The sequence below is a fragment of the Pan paniscus genome, chromosome 1 (assembly GCF_029289425.2).
Source record: "Pan paniscus chromosome 1, NHGRI_mPanPan1-v2.0_pri, whole genome shotgun sequence".
Taxonomy (NCBI): Eukaryota; Metazoa; Chordata; class Mammalia; order Primates; family Hominidae; genus Pan; species Pan paniscus.
In genome coordinates this window covers 173,693,027-173,717,287 of record NC_073249.2, presented here as the reverse complement: position 1 = coordinate 173,717,287, position 24,261 = coordinate 173,693,027, and the positions used below count along the sequence as shown (strand labels likewise).

The 24,261-nt window shown below is 49.6% G+C and overlaps 1 protein-coding gene across 3 annotated transcripts in view; it reads right to left on the bottom strand.

Moving 5' to 3' along the window:
* The window catches only part of SLC1A7 (solute carrier family 1 member 7), a 56,796-nt gene extending 34,780 nt beyond the window's left edge, over nt 1-22,016 (bottom strand). For 2 of the 3 annotated variants that reach the window (XM_063607484.1, XM_063607485.1), the window contains exons 1-2: nt 21,693-21,827; nt 13,443-13,522 (exon numbers count right to left, since the gene is read on the bottom strand). In XM_063607484.1, the coding sequence (XP_063463554.1) occupies nt 13,443-13,522; nt 21,693-21,827 (215 nt within the window). Of the gene's footprint in view, nt 1-13,442; nt 13,523-21,692 lie in introns of all 3 variants that reach the window. The other variant, XM_008967891.5, reaches the window with a different exon arrangement.
* Nucleotides 22,017-24,261: the final 2,245 nt, after the last annotated feature.

Sequence of the window (24,261 nt, the reverse complement as noted above, 5' to 3'; positions counted from 1 at the left end):
CGAGGAAGCTCCCGTAAGCATCCCTCACTCACTGGGAGCCCTTGGGCATGTGACTGGGCCTGGGTGTGCCTCAGTTTCCACTGAGGATGAGTGGGGATGATGCCGGTTTGCTGTGAGGCCAAATCTTGGGTTGGAGTGGTACATGGCATGTGATAAGTACGCACTGCATTTCAATTGTTATAATTTCCTCTGTCTTCACTGTCTGTCTGTGACCACCTGCCCCAGCAGACTGGAACTCCTCCAAGGCAAGGCTAAGTCTAGTTTGGCTCTAGGTCCTTAGAACCCAAGGTCTGGCACAGGCCTGGGTGCAGGGTTGCTGATGTGTGTGATGCTGAACCAGGGTGACATTCTAGATCAGACGTGAAAAGGACGACTTGTGTGCCCAGGTGACTGAGCAGCCATTGAAGGTTTCCTGAGAACAGATCACCAGTACCAGCCTTGGTCCCCGGATGGGCTTAGGGGAATGCCCATGGTGTTGTGTGTCTGTGTGACATCGAGACAGTTGGCACCAGAAATCTGAGAAGAGATGGGGGCTTGGTGAAGGGACAAGGAGCTGAATGTCCTGGGCAGTAGAGAGGGTGTCTAGAGATCAGCTTCAGGACTCTGCTTTTGGCCCTCTCCTTTCTGGTCATTTTAATCAATGGCTTGGCCAAGGCCCCCGACAGCATGTGGAGCAGATTTGTAGAGGACAGGAAGCTGGGAGGAACAGCTAATGTGCTGGATGAGGGAGTTGGGAATCCAAGCAGACCCCAGCAGACTGGGACCACGGGCCAATTCTGACACAATGAGCCTGAACACAGACATGTGTTGGGCCGCATTTGGCTTCCACAGCTTGGAGTGCACAAACACCGGGGTGGGAGGGGGAGGCTGAGCCGTGGCTGCACACGTGGGGAGGGGACTTTGGGCTTTGTTTGCTGCCAGCTGGTGAGTCACCTGGGACGCGGGGCTGCCAAAGGGCTGGTGGGCCCCCCGCCTGTGGCTTCAGAAGCCCGGGGGCTGGTGGAGGCTGCTGCAGACCTGCTTTGACTCATTGAGAAAGGGACGGGGCGGGGTGTGTGTGTCCTGTAGAGGGCAGCTGGGTAGGCAGCAGGTGATAGAGGCACGTGCCTGGTTGCGGGGAGCAGCTGGGGGGCTGGGGGGCAGGTGCTGTGTGGTCCGGAGCGGAGCAGACCTGGGAATGCTGGGGATGATGGGAAAAGCCCTAGGGCTCTCAGCTCAGCACCAGGAATAACTTTCTGGCAGAGCTGTCCTGCTCTGGCAGGAACTACCTTGAGAAGTGGTGACCTCCCAGTCACTGGAGGTGTGCAAGCAACTTGCTAAAGTCACACAATAAGTGGGTTCAAGCCCTAGTCTGCTAGCATGACAGCATCCAGTCACAACCTCTTGGCAGTGGGAGGACCTGAGGGACAGTGAGGAGCCCCAAGCCCTGCAGCCAAGTCCTTGGGCTCTGGCCTCGGCTGACCTAGCCACAGAGGCTCTCCCCAGCTGGCCCTGGGATGCAGCTGCAGGAAGTCCACCAGACAGGCCGCAGGAAGGAGGCTTCGGGGGTCTGCGGGCAAGAGGGGTCCCTTCAGTCCATCTGAGCATCATGGCTTACTCTTCTTTTCCCCTGAGCAGAAGGCAGGCCCAACAGCTGACAGCCAGTGCCATGCCCATTAGTGCCAGCTCCAAGTCATGCTTCCCAGACAGCTCTGCCAAAGCCCCACACTCAAGCCGACTCCTCCTGAGGCCTGAGGCAGCATGCCCAGACTCCCACTCAGCTAAAGTCTGGGCCATCTCGTCTCAGCACACCCTCCCAAGGGCAGAAATTCCTCCACCACCTCTGCTTGCATATCTCAGAGGACAGAGAACTCACTACCTTCTGAGTCAGCCCCTCCACTATGAGCTCGTGATGCTTATTAGGAAGTCCTTCCTGGTGTCACAATGAAATCTGCCTCCGGGGAAGAGCATTGGGCCACACTGGGCCCAGCCAGCCCTCTGGAGCCACATGGACCAAACCTCTTTGCCTCCACCTTGATTTCCATGGAGGGAAGGTGGGAGAGAGTGTGGGGCTCAGAGTGTGGGCGGTGGGTGCTGCTACCCTGGCATGCCCTGCTGCCCTCTGAAGGTCCCTCCTTCCCAGGCCTGGGTGCCAAGAGGGCGCTCCACTGGGCCCTGTGAGAATGACAAGCTTGAACGGGATCAAAAGCAAAAGCTGGAGGAGCCACAGCTGCAGCCCTCAGAGCTCACTGTCAGACTGCTGGCCATTCTCAACCATTCTCCACCAAGAAGGCTGCATTCCCTAAGGTAATCAGGGCCAGGTCCAGTTTCCAACTCCACGTGAACTGAATCCCCCACCCCTTCCTTGCCCATGTGGCAAAGATCATGAGGAGTCAGAGGAACTCAGGTCTCCTGCCTCCCCTCCCTGCACCAGCAGGGCCCCTGGAGTCTGCCCCGCACGGGGCTCAGGCGGGGCTGTCCTGTGGGCCTCTCTCCAGTGCAGCGGTTCTCCACAGAGAAGGGCGGCAGCACAGTTTTCAAAACCTCACCCACCTTCTCAGGCTCTGAGATATGTGCCCACCCTGCCCGGTGTTGAACATTTGCACTGGGTGCTGTGGGGCTCAGAAGGGAATGAGGTGGGTCTGTGTTCTTCCTGGTGCTCTGGCCAGCGGGTGGGGAGACCAGCAGCAGAGCAACACCAACCCGGGGGTGGGGGTAGCTGTGACTGAGCGCCAGAGCAGGGCCAGCCCTCCGGGCATTGGGCTGGGCCTCCCAGAGGAGGGCACAGCTGGATGGAGCCTCGAAGGCCAAGTAGGAATTCTCTAACTGGAAGGGAGGGAGATCATGGAAGTCTGTGGTGCAGGATAAAGCCTGGGAGTTTTTCGGAGTCACTAGGCTGGAGGTCTGACCCCACCCGCAGCCCACAGCGGGCCACGTTTCCCCTCTTGATGAGTAAGGCGAATCATCTGACTGGGCAGGAGGGCCAAAGGCAGGTCCCAGGGCTCACACCAGAAGGTTCAGTGGAGCTCGCTGAACTGTGGCTGCCCCCGACTCGGAGGGCAGCGTCCGAAGCACAGGCTGTGCCGGTTTGGCCCTCTGGCCACCCGCTCCTCTGCCTCCTCCTGCTCACGGCCTGTCCTGGGGAGTCTGGGCAGCCCCCTGCACACTGGCTCCCAAACCAGACTTTGACGGCTGCTTGGCCCAGGCCCATTTCCAATAAGTTAGAATGTGGGTGTTTGGGAATTTTCTGCCAAACTAGAGTTCCTCAGGAAGGGGAGAAGGGAGTGTTGAGTTTCTCTGGCCAAACATGATTTCCTGATTCTAAGAAAAATCAGTTTAAAGTCCTTACAAGAAATAGGAAGGAAAACAATACATACACAATACAACACACACACACACACACACAACACAGCTTCACAGACAAACCCACACCCACGCTTGGCTGTCTTTGCTATGTTGTGGAGCTCACAGAACACTCTACCATGCGCAGCCCTAGTGAATCACAAACACATGGATTCAGTTTCCCCTGAAGGACGCCTGGTTTAAGAAACTGAAGAATGAGGGGAGAGAAGGGTTTGGCAAAAAGCAAGTGGAGAATTGGAGGCTCTAGCTGGATCCAGATGCTGGTCTGACTTACCCCTAATTCCTTGTGTCAAGCTTGTCTGGGGATGTGTGAAAACAAGGCTCAGTTGACCTCCCAAGGTGAGGTGCAAAGTCTAGCCTCAGTGGAATGGGGCCATAATGGGCCACACACACAAACACACATGGGCACACAAACACACACGCAGAGCACCTGCCGGGACCTGCTTTGTAAATTAGCAGACAGCATTGTGCCTATTTTATGGCTGAGGCTAAGAGGGTGAACTCGAGGTGAGACCACAGTCCCAAGGCAGGGCAGCTCCCTCAAGAGTCTAGCAGCCTCCCAAGTGCCTTGTGACAGGCAAAAGGCTTTGCAAACTCCATGCCTCCCGAGTGGGTGAGTAAAACAGGATCACCAAGGTGAAGGTGCAGCGTGGAAATTCTTATGACATCACGTTGGGGGAAAACCAAAGCAAGCAGGCTACAGATTTATTTTTGTGGAAGATACTTTTTGGGTTATACTGTAAGTTGAAAGCAAAAAGGATTGGGGTAGTGACAAGTGGCCTGCTGGGGGGAGAATGGGAAAGTAAGGCTCCCAGGCCCTAAAGGCTTGACTTTTCTAAATAAAGATGTAATTGGCATGGCGTTAGTGAACTGTGGCAGCACACGGAAGACGGCTGAGGAGGGCAAAACCATGGGAGGGGGGCCCCAATGCAGGTCCCGTCCAGACGATTCGTTCCTATACTAATGTAATGTGAGGCAGAATTTTCTAATTTTTGTCCAAGGCGTCTCTGTTCCTGGGTGGACAGAGCAAGTTCCCCTGCAGGCAATTTTATTTTGCAAAGAATCTTTTGAGCAGCAAATGTCGGATGAGAAGGCAGCACTGTCAGGGGAAGGGAGGCGCTGTTGTGGCTTGATGAATGCCTCTTCCTTGAGAACTTGAGATCTGCAGAGTTACGGAAAACTGTGCCCATTTGCACCAGAGGATCAGGGCCTTCTGAGAGGAAAAAGACTAAGACCTGAGCCCCAGTTCCCTGTGATTTGAAGTTAGCACCAGGGTACGCTAGAGTCCCCCAGCCGAGATGGCCTGGCATTCAAGGCCTCCAAAATGAACCCAGTAGGAGGGAAAAGGGAATTGGGGCTCAACTCCTGGGGAGCTGATCTCAGGACATGACTGAGGCTGCTTTAGGAACAATTATTGAGCACTTCGGGGGGACCTAGGGGTCTGGAGGCATCCCTGTGGCCTGAGCAGCGTTGTGCACCTGCAAGGGGCAGTGTGCAGACTTCCACCAGAGCGTGCGGGACCTGCGTTCCACAGGGCCACCCCGTGGAGGGAACCAGAGCAGCAGGGCTGGTGGCAGGACCCCATGTTCCAGCTCTGTTTACACCAGAAGCTTCCACTGAATGAAATAAGCTGACTGTGGCCATGGGGTGCAGGCCTCCAGAGGGAGACACTGGGCTTCCTGCTAGTACAGGGGAGTAGGACCATATTCAGTGTATTCAGTTTCAAGTCAGTAAAGCAAAAACAAAGTGTAATTAATTTTGCCCTTGAAAAATCTCTTAAGTTGCCCATAGAGTCCAGGAGGTATAGTTTTGTGTAAGTTCATTCAAGACAGTTTTCCTTCCAGCCTTGGAGTGGGTTGCTGTTTCTTTAAGCAAACACCAGATGAGACCATCAGCATACACTCAGAGGCTGTGATCTAAAACACCCACCCCTCTGCAGGCCCTAGAAACTCTCTGGCTTCAGGGAGGTGCTCACTGTTCAGGAGGTGCCTGGGCACAGAAGCTGGTGGAGGCAATTCAGGCCCTCCTCTCTCGTGGCCCTCACCTGGGGCAGAGCCCTTGGAAGGAGGAGTCTCCTGTCTCATTTAAATGATTTTCTCCCTTTTTCAGAGCACATGTACTTGAATTCACTTAAGTTAAATGCACATATGATGGGACTCCACTATAAGGCGGCGGTGGTGGGGAGGGCTGAAATAAACTGAAAATGGCAAACCTGGAGTTAGGCCGGGTTATACAGTTAAATAACTAAATGTACCCACCAGCAAGCAGATTTAACCAGTGGGTTCCCTGCATGGTAAGCCCACAGAGAGGCTCTGGCCAGAGCCTGCATATGACTGTCCTTGCTGGCAAGTGTCTTGATCTCTGGGAATGAATAAATCAGTATGTGGCATATTTGATTGCCCCTTGCTAGCATCGGGGGACAGGCCCAACCAGCTCTGGGGCCCAGACAGTTGGGCTTCTGATCCCATCAGCCAAGGACCTCACCCCACATCTGGTGAATTCACCAGTAAGAATAAGAACAAACCTTGTAGAGAAGAAATCACAGTGGCAGAATTAGCAATGTGGAGTGAGAAGATGGTTTCTTCTCTGTTATCCAAAATGTTTGTAATTTGCTTATCTAATTTTTTTTTATGAGATAAGGTCTTGCTTTGTTGCCCAGGCTGGAGTGCAATGGCATGAACATGGCTCACTGCAGGCTCAACCTTCTGGGCTCAAGCGATCCTCCCACCTCAGCTTCCCAAGTAGCCAGGACTACAGGTGCCCACCATCATGCCTGGCTAATTTTAAAAGTTTTGTTTTTTTTTTTTTTTTTTTGTAGAGATGGGGTCTCACTATGTTGCCAGGGCTTTATCTAATTTTAAAAAATATGAAAACATCTTTAAAGGTCAGCTTCTAACTGTCCTCCAGGGCTCATTCAAATGCTGGTGGTGAGGCTTTCCCTGAACTCTGCTTCCGCTGCCCTCCGCTGCTTCTTATTCATTGAAAATGTATTAATCAGGCACGGGCAGTAGCAGGCCCTGTATGGGGCAATGAGAAATCAGATGAAAGGGGGAGAGTTATATTCTTCAGAATTATTTTTACAGTAAGGGAGCAGTCCTTATTCAGAAGAAAGTTCTTGATGAACTACTTGGACAGAAGCTGAGCAGTGGCTCCACCCAACCCAAGCCGGCTCCAGGGAGAGAGGTGAGCAGAAGTGACTTCTGAAAGACATCCAGCTGCTCTGGGGACAGAGGAAGAGAGAAGGAAGGTTCCAGGAGAGAGAAGGAGGTGGACAGGCCCTCAGGCCACCCCGATGACCCAAGCCCTGGTATATCCTCCTCCCGCAGTGTGGCAGTGCCTGTGACTTCTATGAGAACACGACAAGGTGGTGGGATGTCTCCCTGTGGTTATGTGGTAGAAGACTTTGACTCAGAAGACTGGTGAGGACAGGGCTTCCTGCTGGCCTTGATGACCTACAGTGCTATGCTGTGAGCTGCCTGTGGAGACAGCTGGGTGGGGAGCTGCAGGCAGCCTCTAGAACCTGAGTGGCTCCACTGCACAGCTGTCAATGCTGGGCCCTCAGGCAGCAGCCATGGGGAATCACTTCTGTCCATACCTGAGGGAGCATGGAGGCGGATTCTCCCTGGTTGGGCCTCCGGATGAGAACAGAGCCCAGCGGACACCTGGATTGCAGCCTGAGACTCTGAGCAGAGGACTCAGCCAAGCCCGCCCAGACTGCTGGCCCAGGGACTGAGGCAACCATGAAGTGTGTTTATGTCACTAAGTTTGTGATAATTTGTTACACGGCAATGGTAACGAATACACACAGACACACACAGAGAACCAGGAGATAACTGAAGGCACTACTTGAAGCAAGGAATGCTGGTGTGAATGGGAAACTGATGAAGGCTGCTTGGTTGTAGGAGTGAAGGGCAGAGAAAAGCAAGAGGCAGTAAGAATGCGAATTGGGCAGGATGCGGTGGCTCACACCTGTAATCCCAGCACTTTGAGAGGCCAAGGCAGGAGGATTCCTCGAGCCCAGGAATTCAAGGCCAGCCTTGGCAACATAGTGAGAGCCCCATGTCTACCCAAAATTTAAAAAATTAGCTGGGCATGGTGGCGTGTGCCTGTAGTCCCAGCTAATTGGGAGGCTAAGTCGGGAGGATCCATTGAGCCCAGGAGTTGAAAGTTACAGTGAGCTGTGGTCATGCCACTGCACTCCAGCCTGAGGGACAGAGTGAGACCCTGTCTCAATTTAAAAAAAAAAAGAATAGGAATTCATGACAGATAAGGAGGCTCTGACTGTCATGGCGCAAGGAATGGCTCTGGGTGCCAGGTGAGTGCATCATAGAGAAGTGGGCAGGACCTGGCCAGGGCCCCTGCGGAGGCCCTGTGGATGTGCAGGTGTGCACGACTCAGGTGAAGCAGGGCATGCTGCATGGTCTGTACCAGTGTTGAGGGAGCACCCGGGTGTGTCTCAGTCAAGGGTGGCTTTCCAGGGCAGGGGACAGGTGAGCTGCAGGTGCTAATTAGAACCATGAAGATGGAAGAGGCCATCCAAGGGGCTTCCTGCTGAGAGCAGTGACAGAGGTGGCCACGGGCTGGAGGAGCATTCATGACACATCTGAGGAGCCTGGTGATGCTTTAATAAGTTAGAAAAACATGGGACATCTGCCAGGCATGGTGGCTCACGCATGTAATCCTAGCACTTTAGGAGGCCAAGGTGGGCGGATCACCTGAGGTCAGGAGTTCGAGACCAGCCTGGCCAACATGGTGAAACCCCGTCTCTACTAAGAATTCAAAAATTTACTGGTCATGGTGGCGGGTGCCTGTAATCCCAGCTACTTGGGAGGCTGAGGCAAGAGAATTGCTTGAACCCGGGAGGTGGAGATTGCAGTGAGCTGAGATCATGCCACTGCACTCCAGCCTGGGTGACAGAGTGAGACTATGTCTCAAAAAAGAAAAAAAAAAGAAAAAAGAAAAACATGGGACATCCATAACGTACCAGGAGCCATGCTGGGTCTTCACGTACATTCTCTTACTTACTTTTCATAATAACCTCGTGAAGGAGGTATTCTTCCCACTTTATAGATAAGGACACTGAGGCTCAGATGCTAAAAGGCTTGTTTACGTTTGCACATCTAGAGGGTGACTCCAAAGCCCTGTTCCTGCCCTGTAGCCTTTGCAGATTTCAACCACCCCCGCCCATGCTTCCTGCTCCCCCGCCACATTGTGACAGATGAAGCCACCACTGGTCAAGCGTGGGCTGCACTCAGCTGGACTGAAGCACACATGTCTGAGGAGGGACTTGGGCCAGGGGCTGGGTTGGAGAAATTCTAGAAAAAAAAGAGCCCACAGCTGGAAGATGCCAGATTATGGGAAGAGTGACTGAACTCAGCTCCAACCCCGCTGGCCCCACTGCCCTCCCACTGGGCCTCCTTTCTCCAGAGCAAGGTGTGTCTGTGACCCCTCCATGGCAGCCCAGGGGCCTTTCAGCCCTCACGTCCACCCTTGCAGTCACCCACACTTCTTTACACCTCACCACCTCCCTTTGCTTGTTGTTTAGATCTCCAACTTCTGAACGAATCTGTCACGCTGAGTACCAGGCAGAGGTCAGTGTGAAAGACAAGGGGGTCAATGACCTGATCCCCTCCTGGGATCTCAGAAAAAAACAAAGATGCACATGACCCTGCCCACGGAGGGGGCCATGCCACTGGCCCGACCCCTCGACAGTGGCTTTCTTGTTCAGTGAGATGAGTGGCTCTTCCGAATAGGGATACTAGTTGGTTTGCTCAAATAGATGTCACTACTGGACTAAAAGATGCCTGTCCCCCATTGTGTGGCATGCCAGCTGCGACCGTGAGGTCACTGAGCTAACGACACTCAGCTCATGCAGGTCACACACAGCGTCAGCATTGGAGACAGATCATCATCCATTTTACCAACAAATGGGGAGGTGGAAGGACTTCCCACACAGAACCTTGAGCTAGGTCTTGAATACAAAGTGAGACTTTAAATTAAAAGAATTAAAAGAGGGCGTGCATGGCAGGGGCTGGGCGGGAGCAGGAGTGTGGAGATAGACCTTTGTGGCATGCTGTGGGACTAGTGGGTGACCAGCCTGGTTCCAGGGCTTGGCATGGGGAAAGGGTGGCTGTTTGTCCTGGAGAGGAGGTGGGAACAGATGTCATGGGAGCCAGGCTTCGAGGCTCAGACCTGCAGATGGTTGGAACTGGAAGCTGGTGAGCCCAAATGTAACCCCCTGCCCCCACCCCCCCACTCCCCCGCTACTGCCCTGTAGCCAGGACACACTGCAGAAAACCCTTGCCTTCCTGGGTCACAGCTTGGAGCCCCTGGGGATGGGAGCACCACAGCCTCCTGCTGGGCTCCTAAGCTGTGGCGCCAGAAGGTCTGACCCCAGGACAATCAAGAGGTTTAAAATCTTCAGAATACTTTCAGGGCTCTGAAAGCAAACCTCTGCTTGGACCCTTTGGGGTTCTAGCTCAGTCAGCTCAGGGTCAGGCCTGACATCTGAATTTTTCAAAGCAGCTCTGGTGGTTTTGCTCTGCCCTGAGTAACAACCTCACACCAGAGTGGCTGTTCCTCAAAGGCAGGGACACCCAGCCCTGGGCTGGCCAGGAGCAAGAGCTCAGGGGACAGTGTGGATGGACTCCTGGCCAGGATGGATAATAGGCCAGTTTGAGGCCAAAGGAGGGAGAGTTCAGGAACGAGGGGTTTTAGGACTCAGAAATGCGTCATATCTCCCCCCTGAAGGTTTAATTTTCCCTTCATAGGAAAATGTTAAAGCGGTTCCATTTCTTAGTGACACGGTTGCTCTGCACCAGTCCAAACTCTATAATAAACAAATGAAATGTATGAACACGTCCTGGCTTTTCTCAACTTAATATCACATGCATTTCCAGCCAAGAGAACACTGAGTCTGGTGGAGGGAGACCAGGCATTTGAGAGCCAGAAGGTGGAGAGCTGGACAGGCCTTTGTTGCTGGGTAAAGAAGCCCAGGGTTGGGGGCCTCACCTCAGATCACATGATCGCTTGTGGTGGAGGCAGGTCGAGGACCCTGGCCTCTGACTTCTGAACAGGATTTTTTTGTTTTGAGTGACTTGTCCAAGGCCACACAGCTAATACATAGCAAGGCCAGGCTGTGTGACTCCAGGGTCCATACAATGGCCTCTAAGGTGCCTCTGTTCTGAGAGAGGGGCAATGCCCAGGCAGTTAGGACAGTCAGCAGGAAAGGGCAGACAGAACTGCCTGCCAAGGGTCCTGGCTTCCTCCACCAGTGCACTTATTTAGCTGTTCTGTGATTGTCTATTTTCCTGTCAGTCTCCCCAGCAGTCTGTGAACACCACAGGACAGTCTCTCCATCATCTCTGTGTCTGCAGCACCCAGCACAGGGCCAAGTGTCCAGAAAGCACAATGCATGATTGCAGGATCCATTAATTAATTCACTTGACCAGTATTAATGAGCACCTACTATGTGCCTGGCACTTGGCTAGGTGCTGACAACACAGAGTTGAATCTAGGCAGAGTAGCCTCGTTAACTTTGCAAAGCTTACAGCCCAGTGGATAAAGAAACCAGTTAACAAGTGAATGCATATAGAATGACAACATATGATATGTGCTGTGGCCAGGAGGGAACAGGGTACAGTGAGGGAGAGCCAGGGTGGCATGAAGGGGTTGGTGGGGAGGGCCTTCCTAAGAAGATGATGTGCAAGTTGAGATGGAAAAAAAGAGGAAGAAGAAGAGATGTAAGATGTTGGGGAAGCATGTTCCAGAGGAAGGAACAGCACGTGTGGAGGCCCTGAGATGGTAAGGGCTTGGTCTGCTTAGGGAACTTGAGGCTGGTGGGACTGGAGTATGTAACATGGGATGAGGTGGGGTGGGCAAGGCAGATCATGCAGGGCCTCCTAGACCAGGTTAACGGTCTGCAGGTTGATTCTACATGTCATGGAAGCTGTTGAAGGTAAATGAGGGGCAGGGCCCAATCTGCTTTTCTCGAGATCCTTCTGGCCACTGGGTGGAATAGATGGGACGGGGACAAGAAGTGAGGCGAGGAGACCAGTGAGGTGGCGGTGGAGTCTGGACGTGAGAAGAGAGTGCCTGGGCCTGTAGGGTGGGGAGGAAGCTCCATTCTTCGACTGAGTAGGCAGAATCCACTGGAACTGTGGATGGGGCTGTGGGGTTGAGAGAAAGAGGATAGCCAATGACAGGCCTGATGGAAGACCTGGGTGATGGAGCTGCCATTTGCAGACACGAAGAAAACAGGAAAAGGAGGCAGTTTTCTGGGTGGAACTTCAAGTTGGTGACATTAAACTTGAAGTGTGGCTGGGCACGGTGGCTCATGCCTATAATTCCCGCACTTTGGGAGGCTGAGGCAGGTGGATTGCTGGAGCTCAGGAGTTTGAGACCAGACTGGGCAACATGGTGAGACCCCGCCTCTACAAAAAATACAAAAAATAACCAGGTGTGGTGGTGTGTGCCTGTGGTCCCAGCTACTTGGGGGGCTGAGGTGGGAGGATCACTTGAACCCAGGAAGCCGAGGCTGCAGTGAGCTGAGATTGTGCCACTGCACTCTAGCCTGGGCGACAGGGCAAGATCCTATCTCAAACAAAACAAAACTTGAAATGTTTGTGAAACATCCAAGTGGAGATGTCAAATAGGCAGTTGGTTAATGAAGTATGGAGCTCACAGGAGAGGTCTGGGGAGATCTCCATCTGGGGGCATTGGGCTTGTAGGTGGTATGTTAAAGCTATGAAATTAGATGAGAAAAGGCTGGAGAAGCTGAACATTTGGAGGTTGAGTAGGAGAGAGACCAAGATGGAGGGGCAGAAAGCAGGCAAAAAGTTAGGAGAGTGTGAGTCCATAGGGAAGGGCATTTCATGAGGGCAAGAGTAATCAGCTGCACCCATGGCTGTGGAGAGGCCGTGTGGAAGAACTGGACGTGTCGTACAGATTCAGCAACACAGAGGACTGCTGACCCTGACAGATTCACTGGCTCAGTGAATGACTCCAAAGATGCAGAAAGAGGGGACAGTCACTAGAGTGAGTTGAGGAGTCAGGGAAGGCTTCCTGAGGGAGGTAGCATTTCAGCAGAGCCTTGAAGACTGAGTCCTGAGAGATTTAAATGCTGCTTGCAAAGGCCTCTGTGCAGAAAATACAAAGCGCCTTTGGCCTGGGGATTATCTCCACTTCACAAAGGGGGGAGGTCCAAGGAGCTGGCTCACTGCTCAGCAGCAGGGAGGCTGGGAGGCAGAACACATGCAGAGGCTCATCCTCTTTCCTCTCTGCAGAGGAGTCCTGGAAGATGAAGATTTCTCATGGCCTCAGAGCAAAAGGCTCTTAGACATCACCTGGAGCAGCCACTCATTATACATCTGGAATACTCAAGACCTGGACAGGGATAGGGTTGCTCAAGTTCACCTAGCACATCAGTGAAAGGGACCAAGTGATCTCCCATGATTTCCATGGCCCGCACCCTACTGGGTAAGGTCTGAATTCTTCAGCCTGGTGTTCAAGGTCGTTCATGATTGGGCAAGAGCTCACCCTCCAAATTCATCTCGCACCATCCCGCCCTTGTCCCCAAGTCCCAACCTCCTGAGTGCTCAGCATACACAAGCATATAGTCTTCATGACAACCCTTCGAAGTAGGTGTTGTTATTCCCATTTTACAGATGAGGAAACTGAGGCGTAGAGAGGTGAGGTAATATGTCCAAGGTTACACAGCCAAGCCAGGCTATGATCACTGGAGTATCCTCAGAGTTAGTTCTCTTTTCCCCAGGCCTTGCTGCATTACCATGAACAGCCCCTCCTCTGGGAAGCCATCCCTCAACTCCCTGGCCTTGAGCTATCTTGGAGTCGGGTCATATCCGTTGATTCCAAATCACCTGTTCTATCCACTAAAAATTCTACTGGATGGAACCAACAACTGGGGCCACTGAATGACTCAGAAGCCGGCAGCCCACGGCACTGCCCATAAAGGCCCCATGGTCACACTCATCCCAGGGCCTGTGGTTGCTGTCCAGCCACCCACAGCAGGAGCAGGGCAGCAACAGAAGCCATCCTCTCCCCTCCTGGTTCCGGACCACCTGGTCAAACCCCGCTCTCACCTGGAGACCACCAGTGGCAGGATCATCATCTTCAGCATCCTCATCAGGAGCTCTCCAGGGAACTGGAAGTAACTAATTTCCTGAAAACACAGTAAGAACTGGGGTTATAGCAAGAGATGCAGACTGCACAGTGGTTCCGTTCTTCACAGTCTTTGAAGCACTATCCCATCTGACTCCCCTGTCTAGCACATGGCAGCAGAGACCATGGAGAAAGAACTGGCTTTGGAGCCACAGAACTGGGTTCCAATCCTGGTAAACACCCCGCCTCCACCAATCCCCCACAAGCTGTGTGGCCTTAAGCATCTTCTGTGACCACTCTGAGTTTTGTGTTTTTCTCATCTGTAACATGAGGGTAATAACTACAGTAGTCCCTACTTATTCTCAGCGGACAGGTTCCGAGACCGCCAGTGGATGCCTGAAACCACAGAGACTGAACCCTGTGGACGTTGTTTTTTTCCTATATGTACATACCTACGATAAAATGTAATTCATAAATTAGACACAGTAAGAGATTAACAGTAACTAATAATCAAATGGAGCGATTAGAATATACTGTAATAAAAGTTATGTGAATGTGGTCTCTCTTAAAATATCTTACAGTACTGTTCTCACCCATTTTCAGACCATCGGTAACTGAAATCACAGAAAGCGAAATGGCGGATAAGGGGGGACTGCTCTGCCTCACAGGGTCATTGGGGGGCTTAAACGGGAGAATGCACGCAAGCACTTAGCACAGCGCCTGGATGACAGTCAATGTTTGGTAATCCTGAAAATAACAGCTCTCCTCCATCTGCACCACGCATCTGCCTAGCCATGGAATAAAATCTCTCTCGTGTAGCAGATGGCAGGTGACCAGAGGACAGAGCCGAGTACTGTTCATGCATTCATTCAACCCGCATCGTGCCAGGCATCACAGTGGGTACCCCAACATGAACTAGGCAGGGTTCCTGTCCTGAGAAGTTCCCAGCCTAGCTGGTGAGGAGACCCACTCCTAAGCAGACCATGGCCTTCTTGCGAGTCAGTTTCTCCATCTGTTTTGGGTCCATTCTCTAGCGCTTCTCCTCGAAAATGCTGAGAGAGAGAGGATCAGATTGAATGGGTGCAACACCACGCAGTAGAAACAGCCCCCTTTGGCAGAGTTCTTACGCCTGACCCCTTCCTAGGCTGCTGGCTCCAGCCTGTCCACGGATCTCTGACTAAGGCGCCAACTCCTTGCCCAATAAGCTGTCTCCCAAGTAACAGTCACGTGACCAGGACCTGACAACTGAAGCAGAAGGGCTGCTAAGCCCAGTTAAATCAGACTTTCAGATAACAACATATAGTTCATTCTTATACTAAAAAAAAAAATGCTGTTTATCTGAAACTCCAGTTTAACTGGGTGTGCTGTTTATAAAATTTTTTAACTTAATTCAGTTCTGCTACTTCTGGCAACCCTGGCATGGGGCCACTTTCTTCAGAGGGTGAGGTTGTGGGCGAGGCAGGCAAATGGACTTTCAAACATCATCCAAGTTGAATTGTTGTACTTGCAACTATTTTTTTTTAACCAAAGCCAAACATACTCGGTTAATGATCTGATGCTTTAAAAATCTCCAAATCATCAAATGTTGGTGCTGTGAGGGGACTCTTGAGATCTCCTAGCCCAGCCCACTCATGTGATAGATGAGGAAGCTGAACCGCGAAAGGGAGGTGACAGACCCACCCAATGTTAACCGCAGCACAGGACCAGGACTGCTAACATTTCCAATGCACCAGAAAATCTGCTTTTTAAAGAAATATGCCCATCATGACTCTCTCTCTCTCTATATATATATATAAAATAATATATATAATTATATATTATATATATAATATATAAATATATATTATATATAATATATATTTATATATTATATATATAATATATAAATATATATTATATATATAATATATATAATTATATATTATATATAATATATAAATATATATTATATATATATAATATATATTATATATATAATATATATAATTATATATTATATATAATATATAAATATATATTATATATATATAATATATATAATTATATATTATATATATAAAATAATATATATAATTATATATTATATATATATATATTTTTTAGACAGAGTCTTGCTCTGTCACCAGGCTGGAGTGCAGTGCAGTGGTGCCATCTCGGCTCACTGCAACCTCCGCCTCCCAGGTTCAACCAATCCCCCTGCCTCACCCTCCCAAGTAGCTGGAACTACAGGCGCGCGCCACTATGCCTGGCTAAATTTGTGTATTTTAGTAGAGATGGGGTTTCACCATGTTTGCCAGGATGGTCTTAATCTCCTGACCTTGTTGATCCGCCCGCCTCGGCCTCCCAAAGTGCTTGGATTACAGGCGTGAGCCACCATGCCCTGCCAACAATTTATTTTTAATTAACTTTAGTCCATATATTTATATAAACATATATATAATATATAAACATATATAATATATAAACATATAATATATAAACATATATAATATATAAACATATAATATATAAACATACATAATATATAAACATATATAATATATATAAACATATATATATAATATATATATATATATTTTTTTTTTGAGACAAGGTCTCATTCTGTTACCCAGGCAGGAGGGCAGTGGCATGATTTCAGCTCACTGCAACCTCCACCTCCTGGGCTCAAGTAATCTTCACACCTCAGGCTCTCGAGTAGCTGAGACCACAGATGTATGCCACCAAGCCCAGCTAATTTTTGTATTTTTTGTAGAGGCAGGGTCTCACTATGTTGCCCAGACTAGTCTCAAACTCCTGGACTCAAACAGTCCTCCCAGCTAGGCCTCCCAAAGTGCTGGGATTATAGGTGTGAGCCACTGCACTGGCACCCACATGTATATATTCTTTAAGTTAAAAGTGCTCTAATAGCCAGGCTCGGTGGCTTATGCCTGTAATCCCAGCACTTTGGGAGGCCAAGGTAGGTGGATCACTTGAGGTTAAGAGTTCGAGACCAGCCCAGCCAACATGGCAAAACCCCGTCTCTACTAAAAATACAAAAATTAGCTGGGCATGGTGGTGCATGCCTGTAGTCCCAGCTACTCAGGAGGCTGAAGCACAAGATTCGCTTGAACCCAGGAGGCGGGGATTGCAGTGAGCTAAGATTGCACCACTGCACTCCAGCCTGGGCAACAGAGGGAGACTCTATCTCCAAAAAAAAAAAAAAAAAAAAAAAACAAAAGTGCTCTACGATAAAAAGGCAACTCTTGCCTCACCTCTCTCTATCCCTATCTTGCAACTTCCCAGTAGTGAACATGCTCAATTCTTCTAGCTGTTTCCCGTAGTATCACTATTTCTAGATAATATGGTCATAATGCTATTTCTTGATTCATCATTTTGACATCTATCAATTTCCCTGCCATGATTGATGAGGAGTTAGTTCTTACTCCCTTTCTCTCCACCTATTTCAGCATTATATTTATATCAATTTTTTGGTAAATCAAGATTTACAATGTTTTGATCGCCAAAGAGTGTTTACCGTTGAGCCAAGTAATGTACTACAACCATGTCTCCTTGCTTGTAGCCTAAAGTTAATTGACTGATTTTTATTTGTCTTGTTTTCTGGGAATCACCCACTAATTTCTTCCAAACATTTTAACATGTCTACTAAACTACCTAACAATAGTATTTTCTGCTCTCTCAAGCACATCGGTTCTCTTTTATCCTGCCTGGGACCTTGGTCTGTGAGCTTTCCACCTTCCTGCTCCAGTTTGGACTGACTGCTCTCTAGGCCCAGTGCTTGTCATGGTTTCCTTCTTGGTCATCATTCTGGGACTTGTCCTTTAGAGGGCCCCCTGTTTCTGGGATCCCTTGTCCTCTTGGTTTACTTCCTTGTTTTGCTGAAACATCTCCTTTGGTAGCTTTCTGAGAAAGAGTGGATGGGAGATAAACTTTTCTGAGTCCTTACATGAGTAAAAATGCCTTTATTCTACCTTTACCTCTGATATTAGCCTGGCCATGTGTGAGATACTTCGTTGGAAATAATTTCCCCTCAGGTTTAGAAGGTGTTTCTCCCTTGTCTTCTAGCTTCCAGTTTGCTTAAGATGTTCAAAGCCATTCTGATTTCCTGTTCCTTAGATGAGGTTGGTTTTATTCCACCAGAACCATCCAAAGATCATCAGTTTACCTCCACTTTTTGGTAATTTCATGGTGCTGGGCCATAGTATGGGGTTTTCTTTCTTTTGTAAACAAAATTGACAGTGCTATGCTTGCCTTTCACTTCTGAGAAACTGCTTAGATTCTCTGCAAACTGTTTCTCCTCTATTTTTCTTCTGTTAGCTGTCTCTAAAAGTGTCATTAGGTAGCTGGACATTGAACATTCTAATTTTCTTATATTTTCTTTTTCTATTTTCATTTATTTTTGTTCTAGTTTCTGGGAGATTTCTACAACTTTATCCCAGTTATTGACATTAATTTTTTTTTTTTTTTTGGAGATGGGGTCTCACACCATGTTGCCCAGGCTGGCCTTGAATGCCTGGGGTCAGGCAATCCACCCGCCTTGGCCTCCCAAAGTGCTAGGATTACAGGCATGAGCCACCAGGCCTAGCCAAAGTTTTTATATTAATATATAATATTTGTACATATTTATGGGATACAGTTGGTATATTGTTAAATACACTGTGTAATGTTCAAATCAGGGTATTCAGGGTCTCCAACACTTCAAGTATTTATCCTTTCTGTGTGTTGGGCAGCTACTCACATTTTTATCTTAGTTCTTCTATTTTTAATTTCCCCAGATTCTTTCTTGTTCTCTGATTGTTCCTTCTTTTCACATCCCCTCTGTTGTACGGTAACTATATCTTCACTCGCAGCTCCAGAAAGCTTAAGAGGAGATTTACAAAGCTTCCTTCTCCTCCCTGCCTTGTCTCTGCTTCATTAGAGACCCACTTTTCTCTTTGTTTCTCTCATTAGAGACCCCCTTTTCTCTTCGTTTACTCTGTTTCGCTTTAGGAGCCTCCTCACATTTCTGGTGGTGTGGCTTTCTGCTCGTATGTAAGTTTGAAGCGCTAAACTTCTGCATGTATGAGTAGGGTTTGTCAACTGACGGCCCTCAGGGCAGGGTGACAGGTGCTGATCTGGCTTTTTCACTGGGGCTGGGTGGGATGGTAGAGGAGTCTCCTTTATAGCAGAATTTAGAGATCTTTTCTCTGAGGCCTCAGTGAGAGAAGTCTCTTCCTGCCTTTGGCTGAGGAATGACATGGTGCCTAAGCTCAGCTGACAGTGATCTGAAACCGTGCTGGGGACCCCACTCAGACAAAGATGTCTGTTAATTAGTTTGAAGTAGGTGCCTCAGCATGGCCCTCTCCCCAACACACACAGGGGTGGCCCAATACCCTCAAGTCCAGCTTCTCTGGTTCCTTGGGGCAGGCAGTGGGTGGAGATGGGTGGATGAGTCCCCCGACTGAATTGGAAGGTCCCTAGGGGTCTAAGTGCTCTGGTTACAAAACTCCAAACCATGCCCAGGCTTTCAACCCCAGCCTCACCCTGCCTAGTGCAGCATCTTGCTCTTTTATGTTCTGGAGTCTGCAAGACAAACTGACTTGGTATCAACTTCCACAGACTAAGATTCCAGCTTTCTGTGAACGAGGTCATCAGCTCCACCCACCTCCATATTATCTAATTTGTTGTAGCCTCTCGATTTCTTTTTCTCAACTGTCTCCTTTTATATTCTCTTTATTCTTGGTGGTTTTACCTTTTAAAAATCCCATTACTAAAATGTTAGTGGAATTCTAGGAAGGAGGGAAAAAAATGGATACACCCGTGATTCACCATGGTTTAACTGGAAGTCTCAAAATGCTCAGTATTTTTAAATGAGATACTCATACACCAAGATAAAATCCTGTGATTTTATCAAGGATAAAAGTTCTTTTCACAAATAGAACATTCTACCATTTTCCATATTGTTTATGATTTTTGCCTGTTGCATAAGCTTACAAAACAAGAAGGGTTTAGTTTCTGAGTCACAGGCAAAGAGATCAAACAGAGAAATCCCAGATTTCAAAGTAAGATGCTGAGAAAGCCAGTTTCTGCCAAATAATTGTTCTAAGCCTCTACATCCTTCCTTCAATTTATCTGGCAGGTTAATCCAGACCGGAATACATTTGCATTTCCAAACAGATGGGAAAGGCAGCTTTGGCAAAGTAGGCCCCAGATGAGTTTGGCTTTTAATAATAGGCATTCCAATTTGTTTTCACAAAATAATCTTCCTGCAGGAGATATATTTTTGTTGCTGAGGAAAATTAAAGAGAACAGATTGCAGATTTTTTTGTTCCATTGCCAGTTTAATGCAGCAGATAGTTGAGCGTTCTCTCTGTGCCTGACACAGGGCTAGGCTCACGTTTTGGTTAAAAAAAACAAACAAACCCATATGTTGTTCAGCAGTATGCAGCTTGGTGGGAGAAAGAGACACCCATATAACCAGCTCTGAAGCCAGGCAGCCAGCAGCGGGGTTACAGTTACTTTCAGCAGCTATGGACGATGAGATGGTTCCTGATGTAGATAGGACTTTAACAGGTAGATAAGGGAGGGAGGGGGAAGTAACATGTAGTAAGCACCTACTGTATGCTGGGCATTGATGAATCCTTGGTTTATTCCTCATAACAATTCTAGTAGACATATACTGCTCCACATCCCATTTTACAGACAAGGAAACTGAGGCCCAGGGAGGAGAGAGGATATTGCCTAGCCATTTGCTAGCAGAGTCAAAGTTCAGGGTTTCTCTGCCTCCAGAGTCCATGCTTCTTCCTAAATAACTGCTCGAGGCTTAACAGGGTCACTATAGTCGTGGCTCAGTTCTCCAGGAGTGGGTGTTTTCCTTGTAATGGAAGACAAAGTCTAATGCCTGACCCCAGTTGTAGAGATGGTATTAGACATTAGTGAGCTGCGGGAAGAGGACTTTCTGGGAATAGGGACTCTTCCAGGAGCCCATTGACAAAGCCTCTCTCCTTGACCACACTTTAGGCAGGCTCCTCTGAGCCCTCTTTTCCACTGGGCGTTGTCCTTGGGCCTTGTCTTCAGCCTGCATAGTCCAGCTGTAGCAAAAGTCCTGCCATATCAGTTTAGTGAGGATCCCTCACCCTCCAGCATCCCGATACTGGATCAAATTCTTCATCCCAGATCAATGTCTGATCACCCTGGCCTGCCTTCAACAAGAATCCCCCTACCCTGATGTCTCCTGTAGTCATTTTCTGTCCCCGACCCCCTCCCTCTGCTCGCTGGCTATAAATCTCCAGCCATCTTTGTTGTATTTGTGGTTGGGTCCCATCTCTCTCCCCAGGAGGTCTTGATAACTACCCCCCTACCACAATAGTCCTGAATAGAGCCTTCCTTACCAGTTTAACTAGTGGCAGAATGATTTTTTCCTTAACACCATGGGAATGTCCCTCCCTCTCCTGTAGGAGATGGGGGCTGACAGGGAAAGGGGCTCTTTCCCAGGCAAGGCAGCTTCCTCATGGCAGTTACACAGGCTGGAAACCCAGGGCCTGGCTCCCCTTCCTGTCCCCCAGCCCACATCCAATCGGCCCCCACATCCTGAAGCTCCCCCTTTTGAAAACAGTTCTCACGTCTGTCCCTTTTGTCTGCACTGCCACATCTCCCCCAGGCTGCCACTTCTCGGCCCCCTGCCTGCCCCAGAATCACCCCCTCTCCACTCAGCACCTGAGGGGTCTCCCAAGCTCCAAACTGGCCTGTCGCTCTTCTGCCCAAAAGCATCTCATGGTTGCCGCAAGCCCACGTGTGGTGATGGGACCTATGGGCCTGCTGGCCTCTGCGCTCCGGCCGCTGCACCTGGCATCTGCTGTCACCTCTGCCTAGAGCACCCTTCCTGGATCTCTTGTCATTTGAGCAGCCTTTAGGAGGTGTTCTCTGGTGCCTGTCTGAACTCACACAAGACCCCCCTCTTTCCCCGCCACAGCTCTTGGCCCTGTGTTTGTCGTCATGAGGCACCCTCGCCTCTCCTCACCTGATGGTGCTGGGTTTGTAATCACTCCCCAGCCACATCACTGGTTCTTCCCTCTAGTCCTGCAAAGTGTTTATCACACCCATGTTACAGATGAGAAAACCAGGACCCAGAGAGGCAGAGGGATTCACACACTGTCATGGCACCAGGGAGCTGTGATGCTAGAACGGGACCCCAGATCCCTCAGGCCCACACGCCCCTCCTGGACAGGGGTCCCGAGATGCTCTGGGTGGCTGACCTGTGGTGAGAGGTGCCGGGTCCTCAAGAAGAAGCCGAGGAGGCAGCCCACGATGACAGACAGCACAGACAGGATGAGTAGTCCATTCCGCCTGCACACGTCCCTCCCCCGTGCCAAGATGGCATGCGGCACCATGGCGAGCCTGGCCTGCTGGCAAGGGGCACAGCACCATTCCACGCACGAGAGCCCGGCCGGGGGCACAGGGTCTGGGCTGAGGGCTCTAGCCCCTCAGCAGGCAGGTGGTTGGAGTTGCCAAACACCAGTCGCCAGCCGCACGGCCATGCCTGTGTGGCCGCCTTAGAGGGAAGCCACAATCCTATTACCAGCTGCATCATTAGGAGCTGGGAGCAGATTAGGGCCTGGGAAATTAGAGCAGACCACGTGGTCTGGGAGTTCAGGCCTCAAAGCCAAGCATTCCTCTTAAACAGTTGAGTGGACCAGGTACTGGGAGGAACAAGAGGAACATTTGCTTGGTTGGTTTGATCTTTACCCCTGCTTCCTTCCAGAAAGAATCAAAAACAAGACAGTAAGGTATTAGTTTCCCTCAACATTAATTAAGCAATTACTGTGCACCAGGTGCCATTCTAGAAGAATGTTACATGTACTGGCATATTTAATCCTAACACCAGTCCCAAGAAATAAGTACTATTAATATCACCATTTTACAGATAAAGAAACTGAGGTGGGTGGGTGCATGTGCTGCGGGCCAGGCCTGTGCTGGCTGCCTTAGCTATGCCAATCATAGGGAACTGTCCCAAAGATCCCAGGGTTCCCACCTTCATTTTTCAGAAAGGGAGGCTGAGACCCCAGAAGCCAGTCCCTTGGCCATGGTCACAGAGGTCAGAAGTCAGGGCTAGGCCAGTCTGTTTCCACCACATGAACAGGCAGATAGGTTCAAGGGTGCTTGGCAGTATTGCGGGGAATGTAGATTCGAGTCCAGGGGACCTGAGTTCAAAGATGGGCTGTGCCACTCACCGGGAAATGGGACGTAGATGCTTCAGGGCTGTTTCAAGCCTGGTGCTGGGCACCCTGCAGGCTCTCTGGGCCTATTATTTTTTAAAAATGACAGAGCCCAAGAGACCCACATTCAGGTCCCAGCTCTCCCACTTACTAGCTGTGTGACCTCAGACAAGCATTTCATCTCACTGTGCCTCAGTTTCTCCATCTGTAAAATAGAGATGATAACAGCATCTACTTTGTTAGGGCTGGTACAAAATTCCACCCAGAGGGTATTTGGAAACGCAGTGTGAACCCTAGCATGCTGAACAGGGGAACGGACTCTTAGGGTCATTATCACACTTAGTGCTTTGGAGAATAGGTGTCTTTTTGCTATTTCTTGTGGCCTGGCCTGCCCTGCCCTGTAAAGCCAGGGGGAATTAACCCTCGTCTATTTCACCAGAGATCTGTAATCTCATTAGGGGCAGTCAGGCAGCAGGCAGCAGGGAATGGGAAGTGCAGTCTGCAGTGAGGGTGGGAGGTAAAGGGTGGGGTGCACACAGGGGCTTCCTCCTCCTGACATAGGAGACAGGGGCAGAGGATGAAGAGGACGGGCCAAGCAGGGCGTAGGGGAGAGGTGGGGAGAGGGGACTGGGGCACAGGCTCTGAAGCCATGGACAGAGCTCCTGACTGAGAAGATTCTGATCCCAATTTAATCAGCTCTGTGACCTTGCTGTCTCTGGGTCTTAGTCTTGTCCTTTTTAGAATGAGAGAAATGGGCCCAGGTACCTTCGTCTAAGGAACTTCATTTCAACAAACCAATCTTCCAAAGCCCCTGCTCTTTGCAGTAGCTTGGGGTGGGGGGTGGGGGTGAATACAAGTCTGAGAGTTTTTTTTTCTCTGACTTTGACTCTTAAAACCAAAAGTTTCTTGCTACACCTTCAACTCCAACAAATGCCTCATTTTCCAAATAATCAGGTGGTTAGTTACTTCCCAGAAGAGAAAACATGCTAAGTAGGTATTTGGATTTGGGTTTTGATCAACTCCTGGGCTCAAACAATCCTCCCATCTTGGCCTCCTAACGTGTTGGGACTGCAGGCATGAGCCACCACACCCAGCCCAGACCTGGCCTTTAGCTGTGCCATGATATAGGTGAGTCTTGCTTTCTACCGCAGCTCCATGACTCCCATTCCCAGGACATGCCCTATAGCCACCACTGACTCCTCTCTCCCACAGGCTGAGCCTACCACTACCTGCCTACCAGACTACAGCCTTTCTTTCCACTGTTCCTACGGTCTTCAATAGGAGAATTTCAACTCACTCTGGCAAATGTTCTTATAGCACCATTTAGTGTGCCACACCCCCTGGGTACTAGAAACACAACAGTGAATCAGACAGTACCTGCCCTGCCTTCAGGAAGCTTATAAGAAAGTGGAGAGACCCCAAGAATGGACTAATTCACACTAAAGTGTAAGTGACTGATAATGAGTTTACTAAGAATATTTGCAAATCAAATCAAGTCTCCTGGGTCAGAACCCTATAATAGTTCACCATTGACAAAGAATCAACTGCCTTTTACAATGTCACTAGATGTGCAAGACAATTTTTCCATAATTACATCAAAAGGAAGTTT